Source organism: Lagopus leucura, unplaced genomic scaffold (genome assembly GCF_019238085.1).
Source record: "Lagopus leucura isolate 7727_CA_CO unplaced genomic scaffold, USGS_WTPT01 Super-Scaffold_100016, whole genome shotgun sequence".
NCBI lineage: Eukaryota > Metazoa > Chordata > Aves > Galliformes > Phasianidae > Lagopus > Lagopus leucura.
In genome coordinates this window covers 15,615,524-15,641,717 of record NW_024962270.1, presented here as the reverse complement: position 1 = coordinate 15,641,717, position 26,194 = coordinate 15,615,524, and the positions used below count along the sequence as shown (strand labels likewise).

General features: G+C 42.1%; 1 protein-coding gene across 4 annotated transcripts in view; it reads left to right on the top strand.

The window, feature by feature from the left end:
* Positions 1–1,189: 1,189 nt before the first annotated feature.
* MTM1 (myotubularin 1) overlaps positions 1,190–26,194 on the top strand; it is a 40,355-nt gene continuing 15,350 nt past the window's right edge. For 2 of the 4 annotated variants that reach the window (XM_042876558.1, XM_042876555.1), the window contains exons 1-8: positions 1,190–1,224; positions 12,773–12,844; positions 13,780–13,852; positions 15,365–15,459; positions 16,448–16,558; positions 17,500–17,601; positions 23,749–23,832; positions 24,943–25,092. In XM_042876558.1, coding sequence (XP_042732492.1) covers positions 12,782–12,844; positions 13,780–13,852; positions 15,365–15,459; positions 16,448–16,558; positions 17,500–17,601; positions 23,749–23,832; positions 24,943–25,092 — 678 coding nt within the window. In that variant the 5' untranslated portion in view covers positions 1,190–1,224; positions 12,773–12,781. Of the gene's footprint in view, positions 1,225–1,381; positions 1,477–1,519; positions 1,647–12,772; positions 12,845–13,779; positions 13,853–15,364; positions 15,460–16,447; positions 16,559–17,499; positions 17,602–23,748; positions 23,833–24,942; positions 25,093–26,194 lie in introns of those variants that run through there. The other 2 variants (XM_042876556.1, XM_042876557.1) reach the window with 2 other exon arrangements.

Below are 26,194 nucleotides of genomic sequence, written 5' to 3'. Positions count from 1 at the left end.
GTGGCTGTGGCACGTGTTGTCTGGGGATAAAAGATAGACAAGAGAAACAATCCACAAGGAAAGGCCTGGTTACCACCTCCTGAAAGTTGGAAGGCATGAAAGAAGGCTTTCAGAAATGTGTTTGTAGATGGGTTACAAACGGAAGAGCGGGGAAGGAGGAAAACAGTGTCATGGGGCAAGGGTAGGGAATATTTGATCTGACAGATTAATGCGGAGCAATGGATGCAATCACTGAAGGCCACATGGGCACAAGGCTGCAGCAAGGATGGAACCAGTCTGGAAACAAACTGGGACACAAAATTGGGTTCCAGGAGTCAGCATTGAGTAATGCAAAAACAAACTTTTTATAGTGTCAGAGAAAAACTTTAAAATGTGACCTGAAGGAAACCCTGAAAGAATGATCCAATAAGGATCTGCAAGCACACACTTGCATTTATCTGGACAATCAGATGTGTACCTATATATATGCATATATATATGTTCCTTACTATGAGAGTGCTGAGGTGCTGGAACAGCTGCCCAGAGAGGCTGTGATGCCCCGTCCATCCCTGGAGGTGTTCAAGGCCAGGTTGGATGGGGCCCTGGGCAGCCTGGGCTGCTGTGAAATGTGGAGGTTGGTGGCCCTGCCTGTGGCTGGGGGGTTGGAGCTTCATCATCCTTGAGGTCCCTTCCAACCCAGGCCATTCTGTGATTCTCTGATCTGCAAGCAATACATTGATTTAGGAATCAACCAAAGCAAAGCTTAAACATCACATCAGTGAATTTTGTATTTTTTTCTTAAAAGGGTGAGGTCGGGATATCCTAGAGGAGAGCAGGCAGGACTGCCTGCACAAAGGCGAGGAGTCCTTCTCCTTCCGCCCACTGCTCGCTCCTGCTTGTCACAGCTCGCAGTTCCGCACTGCAGCCAGCAGGCCGGTGTGACGGCTGTGCCCGTGACCGCCAACAGCCGCCCATCCACCCCGCCGTCGCCTCCACACAGGACGCGTTCCCCGCCAGCCCCGCAGAGCGCGGCCTCAGCCGACACTTGCCAGCCACCGCCCCCCTCTCGCGAGCGCCGCCCTCCGCGACTACATCTCCCGGCAGCCCCCACGGCTCCCCAAGACCTACATCTCCCGGCAGCACCCGCGCGGCAGCATGGCCCTGCCCGGCGGGGCGGGCTCGCGGTGGGCGGGCCGCGCTGTCCGCCGCACTCGGGCCCGCGACGGCGACGGCGGCCGCGCCGCGGTGAGTCGGTGGGTTGTGCGCTGGGCAGCGCGGCGACCAAGGCCGGGCCCGTGCCGGCCTCGCGTTCCCAGCCCCTCCGGTGCCGGCCCCTCGCCGCCCCGCCTCCCTCGGTGCCCGCTTGCAGGGGCTCGGCTCGGCCTTCTCCGGCCCGCCGCCTTCCCGCAGGGCTCGGCCCGCCTCGCCTCCTCTTTCAGGGCTCACCTGTGGCCTCACGCGGCTCCCCGCGGCCCGGCGCTGTGACTTAGCTCTGAGGTACATTTGAACCGCAACCGTCGTCTTTGTCGCGATATGAGAACGTGCCGAGTGCCCCGTGTGCGGTCGCAGACTCGTGAGCCGCTCTGCGATCTGTTTATGACTGACTGAAGGATTGTTCTGGCGCGTGTGGCTTCCAGTGCACAGCGAGTGTTGCCAGCTGGTTCAGAGTAAGGAATGGCTCCGGAGATGACGGGTTGCTTTTGCTTGCTGATCTGCGTGCTGCAGGAGGAAGTCAGAGAAATATACCTGTGTGTGTATTGGAGGTGCTCGTGTCACTGAGGTGGCAGGAAAGGTCTCACCTGTTTTTTGTACAGAAAGCCGAAAGCCACCGTTTTCTTGAGCCTGCGTAGGGTAATGTGAAGCAACTGCTGAGATCGTATCGGTGTTGAGAGCTATTCAGTGGTTGTTCTCTAGAGCGAATATTGGCCTCTCTTGAGAAACACTAATCAGGACTGCATATGTTTAAAAAGCACCGTGGACGTCCCGCATGGTTCCTGTCTTGGGGCAGTGCTGTGCTCGTGGCTCACTAGCAGTCATGCGTTTGTCTAACAAGATTTGAAGGGGGCTAATCTCATGGTTTTGTACATTATCACTGTACAAATCTCTATCCTGGTAGCATTCTTTGTGGTTAAAAAGAGGTTCAGATGTACAATTACTAACAAAGCTAGCAAGTGCATCAAGCTTAAAAGCACTTTCGGGGCTGTATGTAGTTTCATTGTGTGGCAGAAATCACAAGAGATGAGATGAAGAGATGCTTTTAATGAAGGGCAGAGTTTTCCCTTTTTTCACTGTTTATCTTTCTGTGCTTGGTCAGCAATTGCTGCTCTTGGAAGCTTCATTTGGAAGGCAGGGGCTGTAACATCACCATGCTTGAGCAAGCTAGTGCTAAAGTATTCCTGATCCACAGAGTTACGGTGTTGACCAGACTAGTATTAACATAGAATGCAAGGCTGGTTTCATGAGAGCTAACTGTAAATCTTTAACAGTCTGGGTGCTCCTTTAAAGGAGACAACATTGATTTCTGCTAAGAACTTGAATTGTGTAGAAATAAGTTTTACTTCATAGTTTGTTTCTTCTGATTCCCCCTAATTCTACATCACCTTTCGTGTGAAATTCTTTCCAGAATGTATTTGGGAAAAGAAACAAATGCCAGTATTCATTGGAAACAGATGACAGAGGAAATGCTTAAGAGTGTGCAATAAGATGCTCAAAAATGTCTAGTGAACATAAGGTTGGTTAAAAGTCTTTGTTGTATTTACCCATTAGAGGCATTTCAGAGCTGTCTATCTTAAAGATTCAGAAGCTCTTCTCAGTTCCAACAACTTGATGCCAAACTTGCTGACACAAGAGAAAACTGAAAAAGCACTAGAACTGTTTGTTTGCTTTCTCCAGAATGTTTTAGTGGCAGCTGTTCTGGCTTTGTTGGTTTGTTTTTTTTTTTCCTTTCTGACGTTATTTTAAAAGCAGTGTCAGATGGAGTACTCTGCCAGCTCTAACAGTGCCTTCATACCTGTCGCATTCCTGTCAAGGGCCAGCTGCAGCACAAAGTCAAATGTTTGAAAGTTGAAGGATGACTGCTGTGTTGCCCTTTCATCCCACACTGAGGCAAGCGCCTCTGTTTTCTACAACTGAAATGACTTACTAAACATGGAAGCTTCTGGGAAACTAAAAGCAAAAGTGTTTGCAAGAAGAGCAGGTTACACTTTTTGTAAGAGAGGATGTGTGCTTTTCAAAATAAATCTTTGCTGTGTGATTGCAGATGATGAATGGAAGGGTTGTATGCCAGAGGCTGTCTGCTCTGTGACTGGAACCATTAATGCTTAACATACAGAGGCAGGTGTGAAATATGAAAGTATCCATCTTTCTGTATCAGCAAAGCTCCAGCCTGCTGCTTGAAAGAGCACGCCCAAAACTGTGGTGCTGCCTGAAGGGTAATTTAGGCAGGGGCTCCCAATTTTTCCCTTTTTTGGGGGTGAGGCAAAGAACTGTTTCTGAGTGGCTTCATCCAAGGCCTTAGCCTACTTCTTTTCAAACGGGGATGAGCTCAGAGTAGCACCTTCTCTGTAGTGTTATGTGTAGTATTCAGAGAAGGAATGCATGTAGTGGAAGAGGGAACTGGGCACAGCAGGCAGAAGACAAGGACTTTGATGCGTCAGTTGTACGTGTTCTCAAAGGAAGGTTGGTTAGAATGACACCCCCTTTTCAGGCTTTCCTCCATTGTATTTTAATAGAGTGTATCAATGTACAACAGTAAAATTTTCAATTTCTCCTGTGGAATCAGAATTGTAGGGGTTGGAAGGGACCTCTAGAGATCATTGAGACCAACCCCCAGATCACCAGTTAAATCTTTAGCAGTGGAGCTATAGTGGCCCAAGGGGATATCTTTCAAGGGGAATGAGCAGAGAGCAGCTGAAGATTTCCTTAACAAAAAACTCTGAAGCTGTTTTCTATCCCATAGGCAATTCCTGTCAACTGCATCAGCTTTCGACAGTGTGGGAGGTATACATTTCCTGCAGGGGATGCAAAGTAGAGAAAATAGTTTGGGTAGGTTTAGAAAGCCGCGGATCAGCCTCCTGACATCAGTATCCTACAGATGTAATGTTGATTCTAGAGGTAATGTGACAAATGATTCCTAAAAACCATTCGCTTCTGTCCTGCCGCATAATCTATCGTGATTTAAAAGCTGCTTATTGTCCAGGGCTCGTGGATATAAGGAAAACTACTGCTTTCTCTGATATGCTCACGTAACTGAACCTCTGCTTCAGTCACCAGAATGAATATTAAGAGCAAATCAGGAAAGCAGACAAATCACAACAAATGGAAGGTGTTACCCATAGAACAAATACAGGAAAAGCAATGAACAAGAGGGGGCAAAAGTAATTGCTGGCATATCTTACGAGGAACACACCTCCAACAGACGCTAGAAACAAGCTTTAACTAATAATTCTATTTATTACAACAAAGTAGGTGCTGTTTTTCCTTGTTGCTGTGATATAAAGCATGAGAAGTATCTGACTAACAGATCAAAGTCCATCTGCAGGAAGTTACTTAGCGTCCCTTAGTGTCCCTGATGGCTTCTGCCCTACTGTATCATCTTTCTGTGAGAGAGCTTGTAATTATCCTGGCTGGCATTTTTGCCAGAAAGAAGTCAGGGTTTTCACCTTAAGCTGTGCTTTTGGTGTAATTTGAAAGGAGGAAGCGATTGGGTTGATAATTGGAAAAAGTGATGTTTTGAACTTGTGTGTGAGGTCTTGCTGAAAGTCATGAATTATTTTGAAACTAGAATGGGAGTTTAATTCCGGGAGAGGTGAAGACAATAAAGAAAGCCTTCAAATGGAGGTAAGAAAAATATCAAGACAGAATTGCAGCTTGCTTGCTTGCTTTCTCCAGCTGTTATTCAATACCTGCCTTGCTTGTGCAAGCTACATGATTTTTTTTTTTTTTAAACAAAATTTGACTTTAGGAAAATGCTAGGGCAAACTTTTTTGCCAAATGCTGCCATTTGTGTAACTAAATTGTCAGGGTGTTATTTTTTGTTTGTCCGAGGTCTTCATTCATATGTGTTCCAAACTGCCTGGTGTAGTGATGCCTATAGAACAGGAGTGTGCAGGCAGCTGGCATGCTGCTGCTTTGTCTCCAGGGTTAGTAGTCACTTGTGTCATTGACTTCTCTTCCTATGCAGCTGTTCATGCTGACTTCTTTGGGGGTAGTGGCACAATGACTTGCCCCTTGTAGGTATGGGGCATGATGGGGAACTAGAAAATGCTGTTTAGGGAGAGGAAGCATTTCCTGTTTCTTCAGAAATGTAGCACTTCACCGTGTGAACTACAGCTTGCTGTTCACTCTCTAGCAGAGAGCTGGCATCATCAGCAATGCTGGAATGCGTTTTTCTTAAAGGTGGAGCAGCCTGCTGGAGCATTTGCTTCCAGCAAACAGGTAGCTCCAGATTTCGGGCTTTTTTCCTAAGTGGTGCTTTTTTTTTTTTTTTCCTTCTGGAGAATGCAGCCATCTTTTATATTCCATTACTGATGAATTTGATTAACTGACTTAGAAACTTCCTTGCAGGAGGGCAAGCACTACTGTATGTTCTGCACACACGGTATCCCCTGAGGCTCGTACCGCTGACATGCTTTTTGTGTTCTAGTTACAGCTTGAATTGAGAATGCTTTCAAAGAGACTTGAAAGCTCAGATGCTTTCCCTAGACAATGCAGACTTACTGAGTGCTTACGGTAGGGGAAGATCACTTAGGCGCTGAGAGAGAAGAACTGCTAGTGGCACAATCCCTCTGCGATCAGTAGGATCCTAAGGAAGGGTGAAGGCTGCAGACAGTTCCTGAAAGGTTATGCTAGGAAGGATTTTACACCCCATCTCTGTGACTGCAAAGTAGAAAGAGGAGATCCTGTGGTCTGGTAATCTGTGCTGACTGCCCGGATGGAAGCATATGACTTGATGTCCAAAGGGGTTTTGTTGATGCATGGGATAAATATGATCTGCCCTTGAACTCTGACAGTAAGGAATTGTAAATGCTGTTTGAAGTGGTGTAAGAGAGCCTCTTGCTGTTGAAGTGATTCTTCTCACAGGTAGGGCAGTTTTCCTTATGCGTGTGGACCTTTCTTTCTGATTAAGTGGTGTAGCAAGTAACTGGTAGTTGTTGCTGACAAGTAATAGATGTGAACATAACTTATGGCTATTGAGTGAAACATTAGGTTGTAACATTTAATTAGTTTGTTTTGATACTGGAATGCTCTGCCTCGCGTTTTTTGTGTGTGGCTTTGTTCAGCTCTGTGGATGTCTGATACCTTGTTTTGTTTCCATTGCTGAGTTCCTTTGCACTGTGATATACCTGGCTCAGTGTGTGCACAGGAGATGCAGCTACTTCTGCAGACCTGGTTGCTTGGTTTTGGCACTTTGATCTCGCAGCGTTTCTATGGTTGGTTGGGGCTGTTTGGGCAGGGAGAGCAGGTGGCTGGCAAACTGCCTTTGTTGCTGCATAGCTTTCTTGTGACTTCTGTGTTCTTGTATTTATCTAATACTAAAGCTTTATTAACCTTCAATGAGATGAATGACTGCTGTTGACTTCATTAGATTAAATGCTCATTAATGAATGTTAAAGATGCTGATACTTATTTCAGTGACTCTGGTATGGTAACTTAGATGCTGTTGCTACTCTGACCTTTCAGCACTGTTTCTTTTACTTTTTCAATGTATTTTTTATTTTTTAAAGGATTTCTGTTCCTTTCTTCTCGCACGCCTCATGTTTTTTTTTTCTCCTCACTTTGTGGTTCTCTTAACCTTGCTTCTGTCTTACTAATTCCTGCAGTTCTGCACTGTTCTGTATGTTATTCCTGACAACCAGTGTGTTGCATTGTATTTGTTCTCTGCAGTTGTGGTTCTGACAGATGTTTTGTTTTAAGGATATTGACTTTACTGCATGCTTCTAATTTTGTCATGGGAAACAACACAGTGTGTTCATACCAGCTTTGTAAGCTGTTGTACAGAGGGCACTTTGTCATACAGCAGTATCAGAGTACCTTGTTATTATAAATCTGTTTCTTCATGCTTTGATTTTTCCACTTGATTGAGAGTGCAAGTGCCTTTTTTCTATTTGTTCATGCTAACTTATGCTTCCTTCAAACACAGCTGGTTTTTTTGTTCTGTTTAAAAAGAAAAAGCTTACTAATCCTATATTATTTTTCTTCTCTTTGAACTGATTCCTGATTTGGCATGAAAGTAAGTTCAGTTTTATCTAGACTGGCAGATGGAGTCACTCATTTAAGAGCTGCAGTACATGTCTCGATCACTTTGAGTGTCCTGATAGTAACCGATATCACTTTTTCTGGAAGTTGCTTGAATTGTTCTCTGAATTGCTTTAGCAGCAGTTGGTGAAGGGGCTTTGTTAATTTTGTATCTGTGTGATTAGGAGAGCCCTTTGAGGTGCACAGATTCTTCTGGTTTCTTCCTCTGGAGCAGGTTTATGAGAACCCTGCTGTTACCTTGTGCCATGGTTACCTTTGTGTGACAGTACAGGATGAACTGCTCTGTCATCTTTGGGAGGTCTTGGAGAATGGGGGAGGTGCCTGAAGACTGGAGGATAGCCAGTGTCACTGTGGTCTTCAAAAAGGGCAAGAAGGAAGATCCAGGTAATTGCAGGCCTGTCAGCCTCCCCTCTGTCCCTGGAAAGGTGATGGAACAGCTGTGCTGGATGCCATCTCCAGACAGCTGGAAGAAAAGGAGCTTATCAGGAGCAGTCAGCATGGGTTCACCAGGGGGAGGTCGTGCTTGACCAACCTGGTAGCCTTCTATGATGTTGTCTCTGGCTGGGTGGGTGGGGGGAGAGCAGTGGATGTAGTCTACCTTGATTTTAGAAAGGCATTTGATACTGTCTCCCACAAAGCTGAGGAAGTGTGGGATAGATGAGTGGACAGTGGGGTGGGTTGAGAACTGGCTGACTGGCAGAGCACAGAGGGTCATCGTTGGCGGTGCAGAGTCCGGTTGGAGGCCTGTAACCAGCGGTGTTCCTCAGGGGTCTGTGCTGGGTCTGGTCTTGTTCAACATCTTCATCAATGATCTTGATGAGGGGATGGTGACCACCCTCAGCAAGTTTGCTGATGATACGAAGTTGGGAGGATTGGCTGACGTGCCTGAAGGCCGTGCTGCCATTCAGCAAGACCTGGACAGGCTGGAGAGCTGGGCAGAAAAAAAACAGACGAGGTTTAACAAAAGCAAGTGTAGAGTCTGGCGTCTGGGGAAGAATAATTGCATGCACCAGTACAGGTTGGGGGATGAGCTGCTGGAGGGGAGCTCTGCGGAAAGGGACCTGGGTGTCCTGGTGGATGACAGGTTGGCCATGAGCCAGCAGTGTGCCCTTGTGGCCAAGAGGGCCAATGGCTTACTGGGGTGCATTAAAAAGAGCGTGGCCAGCAGGTCGAGGGAGGTGATCTTCCCCCTCTGCTCTGCTCTGGTTAGGCCCCATCTGGAGCACTGCGTCCAGTTCTGGGCTCCCCAGTACAAAAAAGACAGGGATCTCTTGGAAGGAGTCCAGCGGAGGGCCACAAAGATGGTGAAGGGCCTGGAGCATCTCTGCTATGAGGAAAGGCTGAGTGAACTGGGTCTGTTCAGCCTTGAGAAAAGAAGACTGAGAGGGGACCTGATCCAGGTCTATAAATATCTAAGGTGTGGGGGGCAGAATGGCGAGGCCGGACTCTTTTCAGTGGTGAGTGGAGACAGGACAAGGGGAAACGGCTGGAAACTGCAGCATAGGAAGTTCTGCACAAACATGCGCAAGAACTTCTTTACAGTGAGGTGACGGAGCACTGGAACAGGCTGCAGGGAGGTGGTGGAGTCTCCTTCTCTGGAGATGTTCAAGACCTGCCTGGATGCTGACCTGTGCGACCTGCTGTAGGGAACTGCTTAGGCAGGGGGGTTGGACTCGGTGAGCTCTGGAGGTCCCTTCCAACCCCTACAGTTCTGTGACGCTTCTGAAAAACCTTCTGTCAAACATTTGGTTTCACCTTAATGAGAAACCTGATTCTGAGAAACAGAGCTGATTCTAGTGCTTGACTCTCAAGGATCATTGAGCCCAGCTCTTGCTTCCACACAGTTTTGTCACACTTGTTACTCCAACTAATCAAAAACTTTAAAAGCATTTTTTCCAGAGTGTTAGTACATTGCTGGAGGGTCAGAAATATGAAATGCCCAGGAAGTGCTGCTCACAGTAATGTACTTGATGCAGTTTACTCGACCTCAGATATTTGTGATGTTAATCCTATGACAAATGTGCATTGTATCCTTTGAACACAATCTGATGCTTTATACACATACGGATTTGGACCCTTGAACTGACTTCTTAAAGTCTGGCCTCCAGTGTGTGACCTTCCCAATGTTGTTGTGCCTGCATTCCTATGAGCCTTAGGAAGCACAAGTGTGAGTGTGTTCTTGAATGGAGTTACAGATCCCAAGGAACTCAGCTGTTGTTGTAAGATGATTGGAGCCTGCATTTCTTGGTACTGTTACTGTAGTGAGTTCAGGTAGTTTTAACAGAGCTTTGTTTATTAGTTCAAGTCCAGTAAAATGGCTTGGTTCCCTTGCTGTGCTAGATTGAAGGGAGAACGCTCACCTGAATAGCAGATATTATCTACGAAGTTGTCTGACTTGGTTTTGATTTTATGGAGTTACTTAATTCTATTCAACTGCTGGCAAATGTGCAATTGCACTTTTGTGCAAGTGTATAAACAGGTGTTATTGGGCAATAAAATGTGTTTGAGTGGAAAACTACGTGCAGGACTTTCTTGTGTGGAAGGACTGCTGCTGCTCTGTGATAATGAGAAAGCTGCTGCTGATGTAAGGCTAAATGAAGGACACTTGTGAATTGTGCTTGGCAGCATTGGGCAGGTGGCCAGAAAAGGTTTCTACAACTTGGCAGAAAAAAAAAAAAATATATATATATATTAAAAAACAAAATTCATGTTAATTTTAAATGTTTTTGAAAACTTGATTGCTCTTGGGAGACAGAGGAGTGCCTCTTTGTAGGTGTATCCTTCAATGGACATGAAGTTAAAAATGAGATCTTGATCTTGTTGTCGCTTGAAAATTGCGGAATCAGAGTAGTTTGGGTTGGAACTTCAGGGATGTCTCATTCAAAGCCAAGATCACAGCCTTGAGATCAGACCTGACTGCTCACAGCTTTCTTCTGCTTGCTCTTGAACCTCTGAAGGTAGACAGAATGACAGAATCACAAGGTTGGAAACGACCTGCAAGATCATCCAGTCCAACCCCCCTCCCATTCCTATCAGTACCCCAAGCACTAAACCATCTCTCGTAGCTCCTCATCCAGGTGCCTCTTGAACACTGCCAGGGATGGCGACTCCACCACCTCCCTGGGCAGCCATTGCAGTGCCTGACCACCCTTTGAGAGAAAAAGTTTCTCCTAATATCCAACCTAAACCTCCTCTGGTACAACTTCTGGCCATTTCCTCAGGTCCTCACCTAGACATGGTGACATTTCCCATACCTACCAGCCCCTTGGTCATGAAAGTGTTGCTTTTGTTTTGTTTTTCCTTCCTTTATTTTCTTCTGCTTTATATCAGGATGGAATCTCCTCACTTTCAGTTGGTTGCATTTTGTCATTCATCGCCTGGAGCTCTGCCTGGTCAGTTTGCACCCCATGGGTTGGGTGCTGGCTGAGGCCCCAGCCCTGGGCGCTCACCCGCTTCTGGGCCCAGCTCCTCCCACAGCCGTGTCAGCACACCTTGCACCAGGGCCAGATGTGGGTGCTGTTCTCTGTGCTGACTCATAGGTGCCATGTAGAGAAGAGTGAAATTAGCTGACTGTGGTTTACTTAAAAGTAATAATAATCAGAATGCATGTAGTTATGCACATGCTGTGTAGTTTTAGGGCTTTTAAAGTGTGATTGGCTTTAAAGTGAAACTTAAGTAGTGCTGCAAGAATTCTTCTGTTAGTGCTGCTGAACCAAGTGAACTAACCTGAACTTTTTTTAATGGAATATTCAGTGGTTAATAGAAACAACTTTGACAGATGACTGACCTCCAGTGCATATTTATTCAACTCTAATTAGCTTTGAATAAGTCTAATTTACATTACTGAAGCACTGGAAATAAAACAGAGTAATTGATTATAATACTATAATGAAATAATGCATAGAAATGAGAGTCAGTGAGTTCACGCTCTCAGAAAAGTGTGCTCAAAGGAAAGGTTGGAAGGATGGCACGCAGCACCAGTGGTTCCCAGAGCACACCTGGCAAGGCATGCTGGGGAAGCACCGCGCACCGCATGTAGTGCCACAGCTTGGTCAAAGCATAGTGCGCATGTTGAAGAAAGCAAAGAAGGCAGCTTAGGGCTTTTAAAACTTTGTTCTGTTCCCTTGTGAGCAGCGATGGCACTGTTGGAAGCAGTGTTACATGGCAGCAGGCAGTTGGGCTGGGCTCCAGGCACTGAGCAGTGCCACAGTGCTCAGCTCACACCCTGCCAGAGCTGCCACCTGCATCTCTGTGTGGACAGCGAGCCTGGGCTGCCAGCTCCCCGCTGCAGGCTGCGTCACTGTTTTGCAATGCACATCTCTTCAGGGCAGCCGCATCTTTCCCAAAGCACTTCTCTAGGGCTTGTTTATGCTGGCTTGCTGCACAGTGCTGGTGCAGCTTCAGTAGCTCCAGTAGAACAGCTGCATTGCTGTGGAAGAACTGGGGCTGCTGTGCTCAGCTGACTTCTGCACCTTCCTCTCTGCCTCGCATGCTGTTTTTCACTTAGAATGTGAACAAAACAACCACTTCATGCTAAAAATATAATGTTCCCATTATTGTTGCAGTACCTTCAAAGGTTGTTTGGATCTTTTGCAGTACCATCTTTTGCTATTGCATGCACAGGAGTGCTGTAATGTCACTGTGAGCCTGCTGCCATGCGGGAAGGAGCATAGGCTGGTTTGTTCTGGTGCAGAAATCTGTACAAACCAGGTTTGTTGCGTAGTAGGGAGAGAAGGGGCTTATTTTAGGCTGAAAGGTTGTGATATTGTAGCCTGAAGTCACCTACTGCTGCTCTCCCTCAAAATAGTAGCTCTGAAAAGTTCTGTGCTTTGTCACTTTGGCTTGATGAACAGTGTGCCTAACGAATGGGAAGCGTGATGTGAGGTGAAGGTACTGTTGGGAGTAACTTCAGCTGTGAGAATTTTCCCCATGCATGTCTTAGAGATCTCCTGTGCAGTATCAGGAAATGGTAAAGAAGATTAATGCTGTATTATGCAACTCTAATTGATATCACTTTTAAAAAAGCCATTTTTTGGTAAGGTGTTGTGGCTGTTCGGCCCAAAGGCTGAACTGTCTTCCTTCTGCTGGGCTCACTGAAGTTTCAGTTTAGGAAATGGGAGATTGTTTTTAAATGCTTTCGTTTTGCTAAGTGAAAACTCTCAGTACAAATGCTCCACATGGATTGCATCTCCTTGCATGTGTAGCCTGCACCTTAATGCACGGTAATGCTTGTTGACTTGACTAATAATAGTATACAGACAACTGAATTGGAGCATCCTGCTTGAGTCAGAGTGCATGGGAACAGATTTTGGAACTATTAATGAGTTTCTTGTTAGATTTGGGTGCTTCTAAGTAGTGGCCTCGAATCACGAGACATTTTATATATCTGTATCTATATATAGATATTTCATTTTTTTAATGAATACCAACTTGCAAGATATTACTGGGGGCTCTTGGTGTCCAAAGGCTCAATCTCCTGTAAGCAGTGTGTATTCTAAAAAGAAGTTTAATTCTCCAATTTGTGCTTTCTCATCAGATACTCAGTATGGCCTCATCATCAGCGCCTAAATATAATTCACACTCCTTGGAGAGCTCCTCAATTAAAAGAGTAAGTGTAACTTCTTCATGTTTTCTGCATCAGGGTTCTCAGAGGTTGAATATGGAAGATTGTGGATGGAAAACTGAATACTTGAAATGTTGTTTGTGTTTTTCTTGATTGTATGTACTTAATTTTCTTGCTAAAGCTTTAATGAAGTTAAGTAAGCTGGTTTAAATATTGTCAGAGTGGATGGGTGAAACAATCTGGAATGCTAGTTATGAGTCTCCTTAAAGTCAATTCTAATACACTTACTGTTATCTTTGCTTTCTGCATTGAAATATTTTATGGTATATTTGCAAATTTTAGGCCATTCTATGCTGCAGAAACATTCTGAATTGCAACTGATCAGTTACTTCTAGTCATTTGGTTGGCCTCCTTTTTAAATGTTGATTTTTAGTGGGAAATGCTCGTGTTAAAGCAGGCTAAATGACATTCCCCCTTGCCTTTTATTGTGGTGTGGCTGCGTGCAAGAAAACACAAACTAAGTTTTATTTAGCTTTTTAAACATTTCTTCAAAAACAAATTCAGTGATCTTTAAGAATGATTAACAACTGTGTGAATTCACAACTACTACGTTCTGTCTGCTCATTGTGATTACGTTGCTTAAGTGATTTCATTTTTAAGCTTGGAAATTTGGAAAATTGTATATAGAAAATGCATAGAGAAATAATGGTATAGATGTTTAATTCCTATGTTCTGCAGATAGGTTTAACTGTTTCTTTAGAATAAGAGACTAAAACTCGCTGATCTGACAGAGCTATTCAAGCTTTAAATAATTTGCAGTTGAGGATAGGGGTGTGTTCCTCTTTTGGTTCAGCTTGTAGGTTTCTACTGTGGGTAAGGCTTTTCTTTCCTATGCAGAAATTACGGATTTTTTTTTTAATCTGGAAGTTGTAATAATTGTAAATAGAATATGATGTACTGTTCTACTTCTCTTTCTTTAGACTCTAAAAGATGGAACTAACTGGGAAAAAAGTGACGAAATACCCCGTCTGCCAGGAGAGACTAGAGTTACAGGTATGAGGCCGTATGGGCTTGAGAGTCTGGTATGGGTGTGTGTGTCTTGGTGGCTTCTTCCCATAATCTGGAATGGTTTGGACTGGGGCTGAAGCTATGTTACAATGTCATGAATTAGTTTTTTCAAGTAATCAGAGGATTTTTATCGCACTTTGCAAATAGTAATTTTTGAAGACTTTGAAGTCTTTGTTTCCATATGCTGCAGCAGGTTCTCTAACGCAAAGAAATTCTAAGTCAACATGTATCATTATTTTGTATGTGGACCAGGTAATATCTCATGACATAATCCATCTCTTCTGGAGTCAAAAGATGCCACACATACATGCCACACAATACTGCATTGGTATCTTGTGCAGTGGTGTGCAGCTGTAGCCCCAGCTGTGACTACTGCAGGTGCAGCACAGTGCTTCCTTCACACAGCATGGTGTGCACTTAACTACTGCACACTTGTTTGCATTGCCGCATGGTATTGTGGCATGAAAAAGATTAATATATTAAGGGCTGTGGTTCCTTACTTGATACAGGCTCTTCCTGGGCTACAGCCTTACACTCATGGAAGTTTGCTGTTAGGAATGAGAATCCAACTAAAAGACATCTCTTATTTGCAAAACTGCTCCTTCCCTCCAACCCAAGTATTTGTTCTATTAATTTGTAAGCCAGTCTGGCTGAGAGGAAACCAAAATAGTGATTCAAAGGAAGTACCTGTGTGTTTAATGAGGAAAGTTGGGAAGGCATGAGGATGTGGCTGAAGGAAGAATGTTTGATATGATCCTTGTGACAATTATCTCTGCTTTGGGGGAGAACACTGGAAGGATGGTGCTTGTTGGGGAAGGCAGGTAAGCAGTGTGAGTTAAAGAAATGAGTGGACAAGGGGAAACAGGTTGTTTGCATTACGTCATTAAGGCTTTAATGGAAGACTTCAGTTAGATATGGTTTGTTGGTTTTTTTTGAGTAGTATGTGTTGGTGCTCACTGTTTAACCATCCTTGCTGAAAGTGCAGGTGGCCCTCCTGCAATTGATTGCCTCAAATTGAAATGTAATGGTTCTCTTCAGGGTGGAGTTCCTAAACATGTCACAGCATGAACTACATACTCTAATGCAGGAGGATTGGTTAGGGGGCACTGAAAGGTGTGATGGTCAATGAAAGAGTGTATTTGTTCTGGGGTGGTGAAGAAACAAGTTCAGTGGTCACAGGGAAGTTTAAAATCTCTTCACTCTGTGTCCTGCCCTTTCCTACACAGTGCCAATAGGAACACCAGTATAGCTGGGGAAAGCTAATGAAACCTACTGGAGGATCTGGGGCAAGTTTCTTATAAGAAACTTTATAAGAAACATTTTTTTTAATAATTTCAGTGGATAAAAGTCAGATTTATTACTTTAATTCATTCAGCTTTCTTTAGAATGACTCTTATGAGTACATCTGTCTTTATTTTACTGCTGTTTAATTGATGTTTTGCTTAGATTTGATTTTTTTCTTCTCCCAATGTTTAAGAAATGCTGCATTTCTTACAGACAAGGATGTTATTTACATGTGTCCTTTTAATGGCCCCGTTAAAGGAAGAGTATACATCACAAACTATAGGCTGTACCTAAGAAGTGTGGAAAACGTGAGTAATATGCCACAATTACTTCTGAGGGATGAGTGAATTTTAAAGTCTCTTCTCTTCAACCCCTTTGCTGCCTTTGATTTACTTTGTGGCCAGTTCATTTGCTTTCGCTTTGGCACACGTATGCTTGAATTGCACAGGAGGCTTTTTGCTTGAAATGGTCTGTAACATTTGTAATAACTATGTTGTAATTGTTTAATGGCTGAGCAGTAATTGCCTTTGTGCCACTGAGAAATCCTTACAGAAATGGAAGCTCTTTGAAGTTGAGTATGTTGTAAATATGATTTTTTTTCATGGTGAAACTACAGTTTAAGCACTTAGTGAACTGGGAACTCCTTGTCTGTTGGAGCTTTTTTTGGTAACTGTTCCCTTCGTGCTTGCTCTGTGACAGAGCAAAGGCAGCAACCAGTGATGTGCACTACTTCTTGAAATGGCTGTCAGTAAACTGCAGTTTTGGTTGTCCTTGCTGTTGGAAGAACATCATGTGGGTGGTAGGAGTAGTAGTGTGTTCAATAAGCAGCATCAGAAAAGAAAACGTGCTTGTTGTCTATTTCCATAACTCATTAAAGAAACAAAACAGCACACATTTATAGGATTACTGAAGTGAGATCATTGTGGTTACAACTCACTTTTCTTTAGTGATTTCTTCATTTTGTACTGCTTTATTCTGTATGTCAGTGGAGCAGGCATAGCAAGCAGAGGGAGTTAGAAGTATGTAACAGATGACATCTTTTTGGGTGCTGCCACATTTTCTCCTGCGTACTCTGCCTTATGGCATGAAATATCCAATTGTACAGGCTATGGAAATGATGCTCAAGGCTGTCGACCATAAAGACTTTGTAATATGTTGGAAGAGGAGACTTGATCAGACCCAGAAACGTACTTTTGCTTGCTGTGTGTATTTTGTTCTACTGTGGTATGCATAAGAACACTTTGCCTAAGTTGTCTTCTCAGATTAATCCTCTCCTTACCCAAACTTTCATTGCAGGATCCAGTTGTGGTATTGGATGTTCCACTGGGTGTGATTTCAAGGATTGAAAAAATGGGAGGAGCTTCAAGCAGAGGAGAGAATTCTTATGGATTAGATATAACGTGTAAAGTAAGACTTTTCAATAGTTCAATGGGAAATGAAATCTGCAGATTCCTTTTCTCGCTGTTTACCTACTTACAGGAATGAGAACTGTGTATTCCTCACAGCTGAATTTAGAAATAGAACTGGACAGGGAAGTACCTTTGTATAAAAGGCTGTGGCCTCTGCGTGTGAGGGAGGGTTTGGTCTTCATTTCCTAACTGCTGTTTGACGAAAGATTTTGCACAGCAGTGTTAAGGTATTATTCCTGAACCACTTAATTATTTCATAGGATCTAAAAGTAATTAAAAAATAAAGTCTTTGAAGTCACCTCAAGCAGGTTTTCTAAGCAAAAACTGAAGAGCAGATGTAATGGATTTCTCTATTTCCTTATTCTTGCAAAAAAAAAAAAAAAAAAAAATCGTTGCCATAAAAAAAAATAAAGTTGGGGGGAGTTTCCAGTGGGTGAATCAGGGTCTTTTATTTGACTTGCAAATGGGGTATGTACACACACTCACTTTTTTTCTCTGTAGTTAATGTACAGATTGTCTTCTCATTGCTACCTTCAGAAGCAAGCAACTTGGGGCAGTGTAGTCTAGAGCAATCACTGGCAAATTTTCACTTGGAAAACATTGGGTAACTCCCATCCTGCAAGCATTCAGTAGCCTATGGGTTTTGTTGTTTTTTTTTTTTGTTTGGTTTTTGTTTTTTAGTGAATCATATGGAGTCACTTTGGGTGGCTTTATGCCATAGCAGTGTGTGCACCATACAGAATTGATGCCACATTGCAGAATTCTTAAGCTCACCTTTGTTTTGTGTGATAAGAAAAAAAAAACCTGAGCTTTCACAGCAGTTTGAGGGGTGTTGCAAGCAGATTCTGAATCTTATTTAGTGTGTGATACAACATTTGTCCATCAGATAGGAGTATCTTGCTGCCTTGGCTCTCTTAACAGCTAATGCCTTTGTTTTAGGATATGAGAAATTTACGCTTTGCATTAAAGCAAGAAGGGCACAGTAGAAGAGATATATTTGAAGTCCTCACAAAACATGCTTTTCCCCAGTCACATAACCTGGTAAGTTGCATTACTTATACTACTGAATCATCTTAATGTAGGATTGTTGCCAATTAACTTTAACTGTTGGCCTACTAATGGATGTCACAACTGCTTAAGAACAACAACAAGATCTGGTGTCAGTATAGAGAGTTAGTTATTTTGTTTTGCACGTTTAGAACACTTACATCTGTATATCTTTAAAATTATGGATACTTTATAATGGGCTTCAGGTAAACTGCTGAGCACCTCTGGTTCATGTATGTATCATTGCTTAGAGCCCACATGTTGTCCTCACTTGTAAGGAAATCTTTTTCAGAAGAAGACATGGTAAGGCAACACCTGCTTTATTAGCAGCTATTGATGAACTGGACAGCTAATGCAGTGATGGAGTTGTGGAGATTCATTGAGGGGAAGAAAACAACCCATAACCAAACATGTCCTCTAGAAGTAGTTGAGCAGCAGTGATGTTTAGCTAACCCTTAGCTTCTGTTTCTTTGCTTGGTAGATCATTTTGACATTCTTTATGCTAAATTGTAAATGCTGAAATTATGCTAAATGTTAAATGTGAAATTCAGCTTACATTTTATTGGGATGCTTATATTTAGGATAATTGTATAAGAGCTCCCTTAACAAAATATTGGAGTGTCATACTTCAAATTTTGAAGAACTTTTCTCAGGGAATTGTTGAAGGTGCAGTAACAATCTCAGTTCCTTCTCCTAAGATGCCCGTGAATTAATGGATAATTCTGTATAAATGTTGCAAAATACTTGTGGTGTTGGCCTGTATGACTGACTGACTTCTTGATATCTGATGGTCTGAAAAGGTTCTTCATTGTTTCCAGCATTTTATATGTTGCAAAAATAAATCAATTATTCAAGCATGTCTGGTCAGTAACTTTGTGTACATCTAACTGTATCTTTAAAAGAGAAATACAAAGTTTTATGCTTGTGTTCTGTGCTTCCATTTACAATTGGTGTCTTCAGTGAGCTGCAAGGTAGCAGAGAGCAGTGCTGTTCATTTTGGTGTAATTAATGCTATTTGCTCTAATGGGTGAATTATTTAACCTTGAAGCAATTTGTGTTCTTAAATAAAAATCATCATGTGTTAGAAAGTGAGAAATAAGACCAGTTTGTTTGATCTGGACTTTCAGGTTGTTTGTTGGAGATGTGTTTTGGCATGGCAGTGATCTGCCATCAAGCCCTATGTATTGAACATACATCACAGGTGTGCTCTGTCTGCTGATCGTTAGATCTAGTCTATCAGTCTGTTATTTTCTCAAGTTCTGTAATAGCATTAATCAATTATCTGGTTTCACTTGTTAAAATGTATAGCTAGTGGTTAAAGCAGTATGAACAAAAAAAAAAGAAGTCCTCTGTATGAGAATAAAACCAATTCATAGCTTAGTTCATCTTTTCAGTACTCTTGTGCCTTTTGGCAGCTTGAAGCATGAGAGGCAGAGTGCCTTTCTGTTTTGTTTTGAGGAAAAGAGCTAAGTGCTGTTGAGAAAGTGGATTTGGATTTGGGATTGAAGCAGGGGGCCCAAGTGGTCAGAGGATCTCAGTGTCTGTTTTGTGTATCCCACCAGACTCCTCATCCTGCTTTCCAAGCTGAAATGGAAAGCTTCATTGTCTTCACACTGCATGGCAACCCACACTTTATGCCACTGCTTTTTACAGTAAGCAGGATATTCTTTAAGTTACAGCTGTGGACAACCTAGTTTGTCTTGATTGGTGAGTAATTAGTGTTATGCTTAGATGAACTTCAGTTGAATCATGACTTTGAAATGAAGCTTTGAACTTGCAAAGAGTTTGCTTCATAAATGAGTCTTTTTAATATTTTTTTTAACGTCCTTTAAAGTGTCTACTGACATATCACTTAATCTCAGTCTTGGAATTGACCTATGTCAATTTCCATGAGGAGAGTGTGGACGATTTAACTTGTAACTGGGTTAGGAGTGTCCTTCATGGAGTTGTTTTCTGTGGCCCAACCCAACTACAGGGTTTGGAATAACATGGTGGTAAAATGTGGACTTAGGATAAGCTTTGTCATTGAAAATATCAGTGTTTCCTGTCCTGTGGAGGTAGTGAGTAACGTGTGGTAATGTGTAGTAACTCTCTATTTAGTAATGTGACACTGTGAATAAACCTTAGACTTTACAATGAGCTAAGCACTGTTTGATATTTTTGGTGTGCTTTCACCATGTTTCAGCAAATAGTTGAAGTTGATCCTGCCAAAGATCAGTGTTTCTGCATGGTTGTTCATTCCTGCCGCATTTTAGTCTGTGCAAGTTTCTGAGGCTGCAGGATGAAGCAGATAGGGAACTGAGATGAACAAAAGTCAAACAAGGAGGAAAAAATAAAAGCTTTACCCTGAGTCATTTCCTCAGCCTTGTTAGCTTAGCCTGAGGATGGGGGTGGGGAGCGAGGACATCTGTAGGCGTTCTTTTGCAGATGGATGCGATGCGCAGGGAGGATGGGACTGTCTCTTTCTGTGGCTGGTTTAAAGCAAGGTTTTGCTGGCTGAATGAGCGTCTGGGCTGTGTGTGTCTGCCTTCTGCTTTGGATGTTTGCTAACAATTTGTGGCTCTGCAGGCAGCAGGGAGATCTACAAAGATAGTGCTGTGGCTTCACGTGACAGCTGGGTGAGGATGGCAGCTGTCTGCTACCAAAATGCTGAGGTCTTGCTTTTTTCTGGTGTTCTGTGCTCTGCCTTCCAGCCCTGCAGTTGGTTCTTCCTTTTAGGTCATGCTGACAGTTGTATAATCACAAAGTAAGCCAGTGTAGTTCTCTTATCCAGAACAGAATGTTCTGTTTTCTGAGTTAGCTTTGTGCCATTTTTAATAATTTGAGGAGACCTGGTTTGTAATTAGAATGTGTCAGAACCAGTGCGAAGAAGGAGAGAGGTGGTACAGGGCACAGGGAGGGGGGAAAAAAAATCCTATGTTTATTTGTTTTTTTAAGCAGTGTTAAGCTGGTAGTTCTGCTCAGACCATGTTGTAGAACTGTATCCCAGGTCTTTGACTGGTTCAGCACTGTTCATGCTTATGCACCTCTGCAGCAGAAAGGAAGTATCGTTAGGAAAGTAAAGATTCTGATTGCTCTGTTTTCCTTATATTGTCTGCTGCTTATCCAAATGGTAGGTAAATACAGCCTGAAACATTATTTCTGAATGGTATGTGCTTATTAATTTCAAGGTTTTGCTCTTTTACCACCCCAAAAGCTGAAAAGTATTTGAAAGCCTATAACAAATGACAAGTCTCCACTCAACTGTTTGTTAATCTCAGTGTTGTCCTTCGTGCTTACTCGCAGAAGCTTGTTCTTGGCTCTCCAGTTTTAGGCTGGGTTCACTAACTGTAATATCTGGTAGCTCATCTGACTAACAGCCTAGTTGATGTGGAGCAAACAGATGCTGTTCATAGACCTATTGTGCATTTGCAATGTTATGGTAACTGGAAGAAAATCCTTGCTGAAATAGTGGTTTAAAACATTTTAAAATGCAACAAACAAAACAAAACAACCATAAAGCAGTGTTATGCATCTGTAATACCCTACAGAAGGTGAGATATATTTAGCCTGTCGTTCCGTTTCTGAATAGCAGCTGCTTCACTTCCTGATCTTATCTTGAAGCTACATCACCTTTTTAAATGAGATTATACACAATGATAATGCCTACACAACATGTATTGATTTCTAACCTTGTGAGTTCTGTGGGATTGCTGGTTTTGATGAGAGACACCATAGATGTCTGTCTGTGTGACTTCAGCTCTTGCTCTGGACATTACTAATTCTCCTGGTAACTTCCAAGCACCTGAGAGTCAGATTGTGTTCTTATTGGGTCTGTAAGGATGATTTTGAGGTAGCAGTGAGACCTGGGACAGGGGCCTGTCTGATAGAGCGCTAAGAAATGTCTTTTGAGGCTTCATTCTGAATGTCTCACACAGTCTCAGTGTAATAATGGTAAGGTTACCATTTCTCAGAAATGATGTTAAGTATGTAAACACTACAGCATCTTAGTTTTCATGCTCATGCAGGTAGAATGCAGCCAGCTGAGTTGCAGTAGTGGCATGCTGAAGTCGAGGACGATGGTACCTTTGTTTTCAAACACACTGAGAAACCATCAGCTTTTTCACTAAGCTAAAGCCTTGTGGTTTATTTATGAAAAGCGTAAACTGGTAAATTAGAAATAGGGAGGGGAAAAAAGTCATCTTCCCACGTTTAACTCTTGTTCTTCTCTTTTACTGTATAAAGATCAGTAGGACACTCATAGATGTAGCTGCTGCTAGTTTCTTGATTTTATTTTATTTTTTTGTACAATCTCTTGTGTAAGAGCCACTGTAGTGTACTGTAATTAACACGTGTTTTATGTATCAGGGATTAAGCAGGGTAATTTGTAAATTGTCACTGAGAAATTCACAGTGAGTAGCAACTTAAAATACGTGCATGCCTTTGAGACATCTTTTAGTCATCTGTTGTTATTCCAGTTTTTCTGTTTTCTTTGTAAGTTTCTCCTTGGTCTCCTTGGTTTCTTGGTGAATTCTTAGCATAGTTCCTATTTGGGATGTAGCAAATTCCTTTGGGGAGGACAAGATGGTTCTTTCCTGGAACTATTTATTAACAGTAGGTTAATGAGTTGCATTACAGCTGTAGATAGCCTTACTCCTGTATTGCTGTATTTCTGGTTTGCAGATAATTTTTTTTGCAGTTTTTCTGTTGGCTTTCTTTTAATGAAGTATTTTGTCTGATGCAATCAATGTCTACTCTTTTCCTTTCTTTATCTCTACTTCCAGCCCACTTGATAACAGGGTAGTTAACCAGAGGGATCTAATATTCACTTATGAACAAGGTGTCAATCTTTAAATGAGAGAAGACTCGAATTCAGAATGCTGTGTTCACTTTTAGAAACTTGCCAGGGAGTGCATTTGCTATAAAACAGTGGTTTATTTTAGAATTTTAGCAGGATAAACTCTCTTGTTCACAGTAATTTCCTGTTAAAATGCTTGCTGGCTTGCAATACAAGGGGAAAACTTACTTCAGAGGGATTGTTTTATGTTTGGATTAAAACTGTGTACTGTTTAAACTTAGTAGGCTAATGAGAATTACTGTAAGCCATTGCTACTGCCTTCATAAAATCTAAAGAAACCTGCATGTGCACCTGTGGTGCATTTGTGATGCTTTGCATGAAGATGTGATCACGGCACCTTAAAACCACGTGGCTCTTTCTGCTTCTTTTTGCTACGTTTCCTGTACTTCTTGTCTGTTCAGGTCAGCTCCTGTGCAAATGATAGAGTTCTGGGATGTTCAGCATTCAGTTCCTTCTGTTAATGTCTTTGAGTAGCCAGGAGACTTTCAGCTGTGTTGGTGCAAATTATGAGGGGCTCTTGAATGCTTTGTGTGTTTCTCTGTTAGCTCGGGACAGCAAATGCTTTTCTGCTGTGTTGTGCAACATCTTAGTTTCATGCTCCAGTTGGCATCCAAAGAATTCATAAGCTATGAAAATATTTTTTTTCCAGTGAGGGAGATTCCTAGAATAAACACTGCTTTGGTTTTCATGATAAGCTGTAAAAACAAACCAAGCAAAAAAGGATTAGTTAGACAGTGCAGCCTGCTTGGGAGAAGGAGAAATGAGCTCCAAGGTATGAGGAAGTTGTTAGAATCCTGAGTAACGATGCAGTGCTTTATAAAGAGACTGGAGAGTGGCAGCAGAAGAGAAAAGTGAAAGTAGGTGGAACCACCAACATACTTGGTTTCAGTTTCACTGGCACCTTTTTAATCTTCATGGAGTGTTACAGCAAATGAGATTTCAGATAGTAAGAGTCGCTTGGAGATGGAGTGTAAAATGCTTGCTGCTTTCAAGTTAGTACCTAATACTTTCATTAGTAATTGCATCTGTACCTGTTGGAGAAATCTTGATGAGAAGACGGCGTTTTATTTACAGAAGATATGAAATATGAGGAAGAGACTAACTCGTATTTCATTAATGTGTTTGCATTGTTTCTTATTTCTTGCTTTTGGCTTTGTGGTCTTTTGTTTCAAATTTAAGTGGGGTAGAGTGAGGTTGGTAAGGAAGTTGGTCATGTTTCATGGTGGACCTTAGAGTGTAACTGATGATGAGCCTTTGTCATCTTCAGTCAGTTTGGTGTAATAAGCTTCTTTTGCATCCTGCAGCTTTTTTTTGCCTTTGCAAATGAAGAAAAGTTCTCTGAAAATGGATGGATGGTGTACAATCCGATGTCTGAATACAGGAGACAAGTGAGTTATTTAAGTCACGTTTGCCTGGTCCTTTCATATCAGAAACCTAGCATAGAAGAGTTATTTTTTTCTGGATTGCTCTTTTGGAGCAGGGGGAGCTGAGAATTGGGGGAAGTAGAAATGCAAGAAACAAAATGCTGGAAGAGTTAGGATTAAAATGAAATTAGAATCTCATAGGAAGATCAGGGTTTGCTCTTGGAAAGAAGTTGCATTAATACTACTTACAGTGTGCCTCTGTTAAGCACATTGGAAGGGGAGTGGGGGGTGAAAGTGAAAGTACGCAGCTAAAGTGTCCTGAGTAGAAGTTTGACTTTTATCTGATTCTTCCAGAGTATAATAATAATAATTTTAAAAAATCTTTACAGAAATAGCATTGCTTAAATAAGTGATTTATGCCTGTGAGTATTCTGCCTTGCTCTTAAAATGGTTGTGGAAAAACATTAGCAAAATGGGATGACGTTTAATTTTGTTTAACTCGTGCAGTAGTCTTACTATTGGGTGATTTTTTTTTTTTTTTTTTTTTTGCTTTAAATACTACAGTAAGGATGTCCTTTCTTTTCATTTTTTCTCTACAATTTTTAATGGGATAAGGCATATCCAGGCTTTCATGTGATCTATTTGGTTCAAGGTAGAGGCCCAAAATCTCAAAGTTAAAATACAAATGCCTGCCCAAACTCCATTATATGTGCATATGAGGTGAGCTGATCAGTCTTTCTCAATTTCCTGAGTGCTGTTTGCAGTCTGCTTACTGAGCGGACTGACTAAATGTTATTTCTTACATTCAGGGCAGCCTTCCTACTGTTCTTTGTTTTTTTTAATTGAGGGTAGTGTCAGACTACAAGGAAGAAAGGACTGAGATCAGACTTCTTCCCTCCCTCTTTTCAGGGCCATAATCTCTTTTCAGCAGCCAAAATAGAAAGCCAGTACTTTGAGGGAGAAGAGAAAGTAATTTTCTTTCCCTAGCCCCATGTATTGTTTTGAAGCAGTGCCATAGTTGGGTTACACTGGGAGCTTGTTGCCACCATGTGGCTGCAGGAACATCATGAAGTTCGAGGACAGATCATTAGTTGTACAGTCGAATACATGTTGAAGAGCTTTGTTCCCTTCTAGGGACTCCCTAATGAGCGATGGCGAGTAACCTTTATTAATGAACATTATGGGCTGTGTGACACATATCCATCCCTCCTCGTGGTGCCATACAATGCAACAGATGATGACCTCAAGAAAGTTGCCGCATTTAGATCCCGAAATAGAATTCCGGTGAGTATTAATTGCATGATGAAACTGTCTGCAGCATAGCTAGTTGTAAGCACGCAGCCAGACAGCATTTGGCTGAACACGACGCAGAGAATGTTTCTTTGGAGATGATTACAGTAAAGTAGCTTTGATTGGCTGATGGTTTGGTTTTTACTACTTGGAGCTGATGTGATAGCCAAGACCCATTTCTGTTATCCCCCACGACAGTCATGCATTCCACCTTCATTGGTTTTCACTTCACTTGTCCAGTAACAGCTGCCAGTGTTGCAGATTCCTTTTTCTTAATGAGCTGTGAGCCTAGGATAGTCATCTGTACTGCTTATTGCTATTGTTGGATGCTCTTGGACAGCAAATGTTATCCTTCCCATGGGTAAGCAGTGCATGGCATTTAAAGTTCCAGTGGTCAGCCCTAAAACAAAACCTCATGCATAGTCTCTGTAGTGAGTTCCTGGGCTTCTTAGTCCTGTCTAATTTTAATGTGGGCTGTAGAATGTAAGGTAAACCCATTTGAATCTTTGGGTATGTTTCTGTTCTAAAATACTTTGAGAAACAAGAATTTTTTACAGCAGCTTTTTACAGAACTGTAGAAAATATTCTCTACTTTTTTTTTTTTTTTTTACAGTCTCTTCTATCTAATGTTTCAATTTGACAAACATACAAGAGGCTTTAAGTTCCTGCTACCAGAAAGCTGTCTTGAATCTCAGTTAATATCAAGCAAAACAAAAATAGTGAATACTTATTGGAGTGTATTTGCTGACAAGCTAGGATTATAATATATTTTTACTGTATATATGTGTATATACGTTACACATATACACGGATTATAGATGGTAAAGTGCACTATTTAATTTTGTGTATGTGTATATAGTATATGTATACAGTTCTTAAAACCTAGCTGTCGATCATCTCTATCTCAAATGCATGTCAGGGCTTTTAGCACTTACAGTCAGAATAATTTCCTTGCTAGTAATAATTTTACTCTTGTCAGGAAGTCTACAATCATGTTAATCCTCACACATTTTGTTTCTAGACGTGTAACTGAAGATTATTTCAGGAGTGAATGCTTCTGAAAGATTTTTTTTTTTTTTCCTCTCATGTTCTTTTA